Raw genomic sequence first — 10,735 nt, 5'->3', positions numbered from 1 at the left:
TGTTACTCCTCTTGTTTCTTCTTTCGTTCCACTAGAGATAAAACCACCCGGTGGAGATCGATGGAACGAAATGAATGATCGATCAAAGGGTTTCGACTTCCCTTACGGTTTAGTTTTCTTGAGAGAGAGAGAGAGAGAGAGGCTGGCCAAGATTTGCTTCGGCTGGTAGCCATGGAGAAGGAAAGAAAGGGATGGCGTGCCATGGATAGACGTACAATCTGAGTAGTTGATGAGTATTCCTCATGCATATGCATGCACCCAAGTGCACGTCACCTGGCTAGCAGCACAGCAGGGAACCAAATTCTTTCTTTTGCTTGTTGATTTGGCTTTCAAGATACCATGTCCAACAGCCCTGTCTTGACCATCTTTTGCCTTTTTCTTTTATTTTTACCCACCTTTGCCTTTTTGCTCTTTATTGTATGCTTGAATAAGACCTGGTTTGCATGGCGCCTTGAAATATAGTATATGCCTTAGAGTTACGGACTTACTTACGGTGTAACAAATCAAATGTGCATATGCGCTTTTGGTATTAATGTGTATAATTTCTCCTTTTTCTTTTCAAAATGTACAAGTAAAACTAATCCAAACCATGTCATCAATATTACTCTTGTAGATATGAAGGCTTGTTTGGAAAAAGGAAAACGAACTTCAGTCATGGACAATTTCAATTCAAGGAGGGGAAGATGACATGCACATGCACCTGGCTACCACCACATCAGGAACCAAATTCTTTTCTTTACTTGTAGTTACTTTGGCTTGAAGAAACTTGGTCCACATCCTTCTCTTTTCTTTTTTTTTTGTGTTTTCTTACCTTTACCTTTTGCTTTTTTCCCCCACTTTATGCTACTGTAAGACCTGGTTGGTGCCTTGAAGTACCTATTGGTTTATAGTATAGCAGTCAAATGAGCATACATGTTTTAGGTGTTATTGTGTAGAATTTCTCCTTTTGGTTTTCAAAATGTACGAGTAATGTTGATCCAAACCATATAAGAGTCACACAATTAATATTGCAGATTTGAAGACTTGTTTTAGAAAAAGTTAATGGAGCTTTAGTCAAGGACGACTTCAATTCAATTATGGAAAGATGATATGGATATCCAGACCTGGCTGCATCAGGGAACTTAATTATTTTCTTTGCTTGTTAAGTTGCCTCTCAAGATACCTGGTCCAAAGCATTCTTTTTTTACTTTTCCTTTGCCTTTTGCTCTGTTTGAGTTTATGCTAGAATAAGACGGATGGTGCCGCCTTGAAGAACATATGTGTTTACAATATACCAGTCCATATATGTCTTAGTTGTTGATGTGTAGAGTTTCTACTTTTGCTTTTCGCAATGTACCACTAAAATTAATCCAAACTATGCATATATCATTCAAACATATTTAACATTGCAGATTTGAAGGCTTGTTCCGACTCTGGAAAAAGGACATGAGCTTCGGCCGAGGATTACTTCAATATAGTATTCGAGAAGGGTAAGACGATCTTTGAGATCCTGAGTACTGATACACTTGAGTTTTTTTTTACGGGGTAGATACACTTGAGTTTTTCATGGACGAGCCGAGAAGCGGCAACAAAACTCAAGGCTTGTGTCGGGGCTAGTACAGCTAGATTGATCTCACACTTCACCTTTTGTGGGAACATGATGGATATGTTGCAGGGATACGGCAGAGAAGTGCCGAATCGGTGCAGGATACTGCACCGGAACGGGGATACGCCCAGATACGCGTGGGATACGCGTGTCCCTACGTATCACATTTTTTCAAATTAAAATAAAGAATAAAAATCAGAATACGGCTGGGACACGCATGGGATACATCAGGGATTCATAAGGGCCTGCTACCACTCGACTCTGCAACCCATCAGACGGCCTAATCGATTGGATAAATAAACCTAATCGCTGGAATCTTTCCTCTCGCCGTCACCTGGCAGTTGCCAAATCGCTAGACTCGATAGTTTCGGCGCATCTCCAGACTGCCTTTCGGCGCCGCCGGCCAGACCTCACAGTTCGTCTCCATTCTTCAAGTCTTTGCCATCCGGAATCTGTACGCAAGTAAGGTTCAATCCATTGTTTCAGGATCTCTGTTCTTTTGCATGATATGGATTAGGATTTAGGGGAGAACCAAGGGCATCTAGCTATCTATTTTTCTGAACGTTAGGCAACGTCAATCCTCTAACAAGTGTACCAATCCTAAATTACCCCCTATGGAGATACTCATCCTCCCAAAGAAATTGTTTTTTGGTTATGATTTTTTTATGCATTTGTACATATACTCGCCGTATCCCCGTAAGTCTATTTTCAGGAAATGCCGTTTTCCCGTATCACCGTATCCATATCCCTGTACCTGTATCCCCGTACCATGTAACATACACCATTCGGTACAGGCGTGGCGATTATTCCACAACCGTGGACGATGCGCTGGACGTACGGATCGGAGGCAACTGCGGATCGGAGGAGTGATGGGTGCAGAGTGCAGAGGTGGTGGCGCGGCCTTGCCTTTGCCTGCGGCTGTTGGGCAGCGCCATAGGCAGAGGACAAAAAGGTGGCATGCGGGGCTGAAATGATCCAAAGACTTCCAATTTTCGGTACGTACTGGCTAGAGCAAAATTTTAAAACGAGCAAATTAGATTATAAATAAAATTTTGAAATTAAAAAAAAATAAACTGGCCTTTGGCAATATCATCCACACCTATCTACCAAGTGCTACTTCCATTCCTAAATATAAGTCTTTCTAGAGATTTCAATATGGACTACATACAGATGTACATAGACGTAGTTTAGAGTATTGTAGATTTACTCATTTTGCTCCGTGTGAGGACACCACAACCATCGACAAGTCTCCAACAATTATAGATCCAATCACAAGAAGTCGCGCCAAACTAATCAGTGACTAGGTGAACACTAACTTAACTTTGCCTTGTAACCTTGATGACACAATTATGCTTTCATCCCCATTGTTGTTGGTTGAACATAGGTATCAAATGGAAGAAATCCAACAACCTATGAGTTCTTAAAGCAACCGGTTTGGAGCAACAAGTTTGGAGAAAAGAAGTTTCAAGTGAAGCTGATGCCGCCAGTTTTTACCTTTGATATTTCGTTGTGCCATACCCATGTGGTGGAGACACGGGCCATAGGGGTACATCATGAGAAGCTACATCAAACTTACTTTCCAATGCAAAATACCTCACATCATTTGGAGTTGTAAGTCAAAAGTTCTAGTCATTCTCGTGAAAGGTGTCTAGACTGTTAAGGCTTCGCGAATTTTCAAGGAGCTCTCCAACAAGTCTCAAAGTTGACTGCTTATTCCCCGAAGGAAGCCATAAAAAGATGCTTACTTTTGAATCCTTTCAACACCTAGCTAAGGGGGTTGTTCCTGCTATAAATGCCCATCTCCCCCATCGTTTTAGAAACCTTTTGTCAAACTATTCAGCTACAAACTTATGCAGCAAGACTGCTAGAGAGATCCTTGCTACCTTTGGTCTTGTGAGTTCATTCGGATTCGCGAGAAGGAGCCTCTGGTTCTCCCTAATTCATGCTCCACGGTTTTCGGTCGTTTTGTGTGGGTTAGTCCCGGTTTGTGGTTTGACGATTGTTCGGACAACGGGTTGGAGTTCTTATAGCTCCGGTCAGTCATCCCCAATGTACCGGGATCACCCAACCTTGGCATGCATAAAGTTAGTTATCCTGACTGCTTGCAGCTAATTACCCCTCCCGATTCGATCCTACGGCATGAAGATCGGGCCACCCTCGGACGTGAACTCGTTCAACGGGTTCCCACTTATCATTTATCCCAACACAAGCTTCAGATGAAACATGTTACATGTCGTCATACCTCACTCTAATTTTGAACTGCTCTGACTCGTGTCGCCTCTCATTCTCCTCATTTAGCTCATATACTAAAAGTCCGAGTCCATCGTTGGCCTTCACCCCACTGTACCGCACCTCTTCAGGTTTGTCAAATGCCTTATGGGAGGCAATGTAGCTAGTTTTAGCGTGGAGTCCACCCATCCTGTCGGAGCTGGTCATGGTGTGGCGGCCCCGAGTGGTTTTGTCCACGTAGGCGGCCGAAACGTATCCAAGCAAAGACTACAGTTTGGACTTCTCAGTCTAATAAGGTCCTTGTTGCAAAATAATAGGACTTTGTTGTAATTTTCTTTCTTTTGAGTCTGCAGTGGAGCTTTGTATTTTTACTGATTTATAATTAATGGAAAGCTCTCTAGGTCCTTCATGCAAAAAGCAATAAAAACAATCTGAAAAATCTGGAGGGCGGGCTTGAGCATGTACCTTAGATTCGTTGTTGGCGGCAACACACATGATGACTTCAACTTGGTGGTGCTTCTCAAGTACCGGTCTCAAGCTCCGCGTGAAAATCCGAACGCTGACCCTAATTGAGTTTACCTGGCAATGCCTTTTCTTTTTCTTTTGCATCATTATTTTGTTAAAGGCATTTCTCTGAATTGCTCATACTTGATCTTCAGGGAAAAAAAATCTAAGATTTGGCCTGCAGTTGCTAGATCTGGCAACAACGACATTTGAGGTGTCATTCTCTTCCTCAAGGCGCTACTATTGGATAACCTTTCTCATTGCATTCGTGATGTTAGGAGATGGTTCGTGCGGATCTGGTCACTATTGTAGCTTGTTGATAAGATTGCTTGAGGGTTTTTCTTCTTGTTTTTACTCCACCAAGGCACACCTTTGGTCTTGTATGACTTTGCTCTTTTCCGGTGTGATATTTTGTGTGCGCATTCATATTGCTTGTATGCATCTTAATTATGCAGAGATCGGGTGTGTGCACATTACATTTGTATCAGTTTGATGCTTCATGCCGAGTAAATAAATCTGCTGAAAAATGGGGTGGTGCTTTTTATTTAGCCTCGTTTGATTGAAATCACAAGTTAGAAAGTATCATTGCAAAGCTCCACCCATCCCCCTTGTGGTGACAAGTGACACATTGGTTGTGTGGCACACCGACACTTGTCGCACCTGGCAGTTTTGTGCTTTTTTGTTCATTTTTTTAATGTTTTATATCTTGAACTGTGCAACTAAACCATGAAACCATTTTTACTGTTGTGTTTCTCGCGTCGAAATTTTGAAAACGTGATCCGATGAGACATACTTTTTATTTGAAAATGGGGGACGCCGGGAATAAAAAACCAAAAACAGAAAAAAAAGATTAGAACCAAAAACGAGTACTACTTTTTTTATAAAAATATAAGGAGTATAAAAAACATGTACTCATGGGTCGTTCTTTTTTCTCTTAAGCCCAGACGACGTAACACATATTCTGGGTCTGGATCTAGCAGCCCATCTCAACCAAAGCCCGCCGCCAGCACGGCTGGCATGACCCTCCATACCCAGGCACGACACGGGCTAAACGGGCCATGACCGACACACGGCATGCCTGGGCCTAGAGGCTGGGCATGCGGGCCAGCATGACACGGCCCATGTATTTTATATTTTTGTTGCATATATGTAATATAAAATACAATCTAGTAGGCCTAAAAACAGCCCAACTACTTAAAAAACATGCGGCCCAGCATGCTAAACGTGCCACGTGCCGGTCCATTTAATAACTAAACTGTGTCTGCACAGAGGAGTGAGGCACGCGGGTTGGCACGGCACAGCCCGCCTTGGAACGTGCCACGGCGGGCTGTGCCATGCCAGGCATGATTAGCAGTTTAGCACGGGCCGGCCCGTTTGGCCAGCTCTTCTCACCCCACGCTTTAGGGAAAAAACAAATCACAAACTTCACAACGAGCCGAGACGCCAAATTTTGAACCGAATCCGCTCCTCCCCGACCTCCAACCTCGCCGGCGGCAGCGGCAGAGCAGGCGCCGCCTCCGCATCCACCGCCTGCGCCTCCGGCGCCCCCCGCCACCGCCGCGATCGTCTCCGAAGCCGGCGACGGCGGCCATGGAAGGGGACCGCGCGGGAGGGCCCGCGGCCGCGGATCTGCGCCGGGACATGGCGGCGGTGCGCGCGGCGTGCGAGCGGCGGATCGCGCAGGGCCGGGACCGCACCGCGGCGGCCGCCTCCGCCTTCCGCGGCGCCATCCTCTCCGCCCGCTCGCTCGCCGAGCACAGCGTCGCGCACCGAGGTACGCCGCCTACCCCGTCGGTCCTTCCTCTTCCGTTCGGGGAACTCGCCGGTCGTCCGCTGGTCGATTCGTACCCACGGGAGCAATCTCTGAAGCGCACGCTGTGCAGTAGTAGCAATTGTTAGCTGTTCAGTTCGGCGATGGCGGCGAGCCGGTTAAACTTGCAAATCTAAGTTTGTTTGTGCTTGGAATTCCTGCCGGCTGAGGCCTAGTTTTCGGACGATTAGTTACCTTGGGCTGCACTACGATCTGTGAATCAGTTTTGCTGATGAATGGGCGAGTGATTGATTTTACTGATTCGCCTCTTTCTGTGATGGCAGAAAAGCTCAACGCTCTCAAGGACCAGCTCAGGGGACTGGAGGCAGGTCTGGCAGAAGCTCTGTCCAGTAAGCATTTCTTCACCCTTGGGCAACTTTGCACAAATGGACACTCCAAGTGCTTCTTTTTGTTATGGATGGGGTTCGGTCTATGAACCATGTGATGTGATCAATGTTTGATTTCATATTGGTCTATCGTTGTCCTCTGCTGCATTTCATGGAAACGCTCAAGTCTTGTAAACTAACTCTCCAGCCCAACTGAAGAAAGAATCTGAATGTAAGCTCACAAGCGAGTCGATCTCGAACGCCACTGCAACGAACGAGCAGCTCAGGGGCCTGCTCTTGGATCAGAGGGCTAGGAGAGATGACTTTGCAAACGTCATATCACATCAGCTCCAAGGTAAAAAAGTTAGTAAAATCTGAATCACGGTTCTAGTACAATAGATGGAAGTGTCATAGTATTATCTGAAGTATGAAGTCTACTTAGAAGTTGATTAATAGGGTTCAAACATACAAGTCCAGGTAGTCCAGTCTGAGGGATTGTTTCAAACTCCTAGCTCCAATATATTCTGCCCTGGAAATTTGTAGTTGTGCTCATGTGAACATTATGATTTTGTTTGAATATATTTTCCTTGGCTACGCAGAATCTGGAATCTACATGCCTTGATACATTTTATTTTGATGGCAGCTATCGAAGCTCTTGAAGCTAATGTTGATGTGATGGGGAAAAAGAACCTGGACGGAGCTATTATGTGGTACAATAAATTTCTTGGTTTTCGAGTTGTTGCAGGGGAAGGTAATGACAGTTTCCATAACATGTTCAAGTGAGCTTGAGGCCATAATGGGTGACATTTCTTCTCTTTTTGTGAGAAGGGGTTAAATTTGTCTTCAGTAAAGTTGACATGCAAAGTCCTGACGATGAGTATTCGTTTTGCATAAAAGTCAATAAAGACGAGTACAGCTGTGAGTTACAAGTTTCTTACCCAAGCTGTCTAATATTCATACTGTTTGAAATGTATAGTCATCAAAGTTCTCATTTTCTTTATAACAGTAATTCAATGTACTCCATTACTGAAAGACACTGAAGAATTGGTGAAGGATTTGAACTGCACTAATGATCTCTTCAAGTTCGTTAGAATCATGAGAGCAAGATTCCAAGCGGCTGCAATCAAAGGTATTCCATGTTTCTCTACAAAACTGTATCAAATCCATTTCCCCTGAAATGCCAGTTAATTGAGTTTCGCACTGTTTCCCCCCAAGAGTAACTCTGTTAATATTGCGGCAATAACGTTCTCTGTATGTACCGAGTATTTTCCTAAATTTCCACCAATCTGTTTTTTCGACTGAGCGTCGAGAACTCGAGATGAACTACCCTGTCTGTATGATGGGAGGCTGGCAGCAGGTTTTACGAGCTATAATATCATGGAAACATGAATTGTACCGTTGTGTCTGTATAGCGTAATCTTCCTAATAATCTTGGTAATGCAATCATGATTTAGTTTTCTGCTCTAAAGATGTAGGAACTCCACTTCATTTTGCTGATTTGGTTCACAAATTTGTCGAACTTCAAGGATTTTGAACTGAAAATAACCTGACCGGTGACTGCTAACTGAAAGAAATGCCAAAGTACCTACTGCAGAGCAGTTCATGACCTACTGTACTTTCTTATAATGAGCAATACTGAACATGGTACATGGTAGTTCTGTTGAAAAACGGGTTGCCTATCTTACTCTTTGTTCCTATCTGCCATTTGGAGTTGTAAATGTGCTGCATATTCCTTTTTGATACCAGTTATAGAGAGTTCTGCTTGTACTGTCTGCAGGGGTTCATCCTGCAATTTCATTGTGCACAGACACATCATCCACACCAATTTCATCACCACCGGCTGTGTCAGTTGATACCACAAGCGAAGGCACCACCAATCAAAGTCATTCCCGAAGCCGGTCAAAGAATCAAGATACGCGTGCAAAGAGAGGTGCCCCTCCCCGATCAACAGCATCTCCCCTTACATCGGGATCTGGCACCCGCCGCTCCCCACGCTTTGCTGTAAGTACAGCATATCATCCCCTGGGTACACTGGTAGCTGTTTATTATTTAATCCATACAGAGCAGCAAAATAGTGTTGGCGCTGATGTATCAACATGGGTTTTTTTCATTCACAGGCCGCTGATGCAGGGAATAGGCATTAAGCAATAGGCAAAAACCACCTGGGCGGCATCATGTCATGCTGTTTGGCTGTATGACAGTTTAGATGGCCCTCATCGAGCAAATTCCGAGTAAGGCAAACTGAACAAGAACGAAAATAAGCAGTGGGCAGTGTACTTGGTGGACACAGAGAGTTCCATCTCGAACTCCCTGTCCATAGATAGTTTCTGGTCCTCTCAACATTGCAGCATCAGCTCACATGTATCTGTACAGCGAAGTTACGCGTCCAGTATATCTTCGACGAGCGCTGCAGCTGTCGGTAGCTTGGATTTGGTCCCTGCTATGCCATTGTGGGTGATGTATAATATGTTGTAAGTCTATCAGTCATTCAGTTGTAGCAGTTTCTGTATGGCGTAAACTCCAAACCTGTTATAGTTCAACTGTGTGCTATTTATTCGGCCATGAACATGAACATACCTATTTCTGATGCAGAGGGACTTGTACCGGTAGTCCTCAGCGCCCTCAGCGCCGCTTAGGCTACTTGGCGCTCGAAGGCCAGCAGTAGTGGGCCGGCCAGCATCTCTCGCATCCAGCAAGAACAAAAATCTTCAGCTTTATTATTCCATTGCGTTTTCAAAAAGTTCATTGATTTGAAAATTTTCGTTGATTTTGAAAAATGTTCACCTTTTTGTTTTTTTAAGTTCATCTATTTTGAGAAAGGTCCACAATTTTTTTTAAAAGTAGATTTTGAAAAAGTCATGGATTTGGAAAAAAATTCATTGAAAAATAAAAAAACAAGGAAACAATATAGAGAAAGAAAGGAAAAACAAAAGAAAATCAGCCAAGAAAAACCGAAAAATCTGCCATGAAAAAACCAAAGAATATCGGCCAGTTAATCTGGGTCCGTCGCAGAAAAAACACATTTTTCACTTATGTTTTTCCCAAAACCTAAGAAAAACCAGGGAAATACTGGAAAAAGACAAAAAACATCTAAAATGCAAAAATGCGTACAGAAAAAAAATCTGAACGGAGCGCCCCTCACGTGACACATGGCGACGACTGAGATGGTGCCAAGTGGCGTGCTCCCAGCCCATCGAAAGCGACCCTTGCGACTCTTGCCAAGGAACACTCGCTGATTATTTGCTCTCCTTTAACCGGCGCAGCGTGCACCGAATAGGGTTTGGCAGGCAAATGGGAATATCCTATTTGCCGCTCGCTGCGTCAAAATGTCGGTCAAGACCGGCTGGCCCGTTTAGAAGCGATTCGTGTGTTCCATGTTTCTGGTTTTGGGAAACTTCTGTAAGGTTTCAGCCAGTTTTTCCGGTTTGGGGAACCTTCTAGCAGGTTCCTGAACTGGTTTTTTCTATTTACATTTTATTTTTATTTTTCATCGTTTTTCTTTTTCATTTTTCATTTTTCATTTTCATTTTCTGTTTCTCTTATTCCTTTCTTTCTTTTTTATTTCCTATTTGAAGTTTACCTTTTGTTTTCAACAAATTTGAGCAATTTGAAAAATGTTCACGTTTTATATTTTTGTTAACAAATTGCACTATTTTAGGTAATTTGAAAAAATGTTCCTATTTTCAAAATTTTGTTCACAAATTATCAAACTGCTCAAGTTTTGAAAATTTGTTCGCAAGTTCAAAAAATGTACGGGAACTTCAGAAAATGCCCCCAATTTCTAATTCTGTTCACGGATTTCAAACTTTTCATGTTATGAAAATTTGTTCGCAAATATAAAAAATATTTGGGAACTTCAGAAAATGTTTCCAATTTCTAATTTTGTTTACGAATTATAAAATGGTCATGTGTTTGAAAATATGTCAGAAATTCAAAAAAAAAATGGGAATTTTATTTGTTCACAAATTAAAAAATGATTGGGAATTTGAAATAATGTTCTAGCTTTCCAAAATTGTTCATGAATTCAAAAGTGATAATTTTTTTAAACTTTGTTCCCGAATTCAAAAAATTATGGGGGATTTAGAAAAATGTGAGTTTCGAAATAATGTTTCGTAATTTTGAGAATTGTTCCTGTTTTTCAATTTTCGTTCCTGTTTTCTCAGAAAGTGTTTGTGTTTTCTATAAAATTGTTCGTAATTTCGAATAATATTCTCGTTTGGAATTTCTATTCCCCTTTTTGCCAATACAATTGTTTTTCAAATTTTCAAAATTTGTTCAAAA

At 42.7% G+C, this 10,735-nt stretch overlaps 1 protein-coding gene across 2 annotated transcripts; it reads left to right on the top strand.

Annotated features, from left to right (window-relative positions):
• The first annotated feature begins 5,728 nt into the window (after positions 1–5,728).
• On the top strand, positions 5,729–9,022 carry LOC123059679 (kinetochore protein SPC25 homolog). 2 transcript variants are annotated; one of them, XM_044482185.1, is made up of 8 exons: positions 5,729–6,092; positions 6,413–6,478; positions 6,663–6,809; positions 7,098–7,205; positions 7,283–7,372; positions 7,461–7,583; positions 8,232–8,455; positions 8,572–9,022. In XM_044482185.1, exons 1-8 carry the CDS (start codon positions 5,909–5,911, stop codon positions 8,596–8,598), a joined length of 969 nt encoding a protein of 322 aa, XP_044338120.1. In that variant the 5' UTR covers positions 5,729–5,908; the 3' UTR covers positions 8,599–9,022. The 2 variants fall into 2 exon arrangements, with proteins under 2 accessions (XP_044338120.1, XP_044338119.1); XM_044482184.1 differs by having other exon boundaries at positions 8,229–8,455.
• Positions 9,023–10,735: the final 1,713 nt, after the last annotated feature.

The sequence above is a fragment of the Triticum aestivum genome, chromosome 3A (genome assembly GCF_018294505.1).
Source record: "Triticum aestivum cultivar Chinese Spring chromosome 3A, IWGSC CS RefSeq v2.1, whole genome shotgun sequence".
Taxonomy (NCBI): Eukaryota; Viridiplantae; Streptophyta; class Magnoliopsida; order Poales; family Poaceae; genus Triticum; species Triticum aestivum.
This window is presented reverse-complemented; position numbering and strand designations above follow the sequence as displayed.

What these genes read in the sequence shown, in the direction of transcription:
- LOC123059679 (XM_044482184.1), top strand. Translation starts at nt 5,909, where the DNA reads ATGGAAGGGGACCGCGCGGGAGGGCCCGCGGCCGCGGATCTGCGCCGG. An exon ending in CAATAAAGACGAGTACAGCT is followed by an intron (nt 7,373 to 7,460) that starts GTGAGTTACAAG and finishes TCTTTATAACAG; the next exon opens with TAATTCAATGTACTCCATTA. An exon ending in GCCGCTCCCCACGCTTTGCT is followed by an intron (nt 8,456 to 8,571) that starts GTAAGTACAGCA and finishes TTTCATTCACAG; the next exon opens with GCCGCTGATGCAGGGAATAG.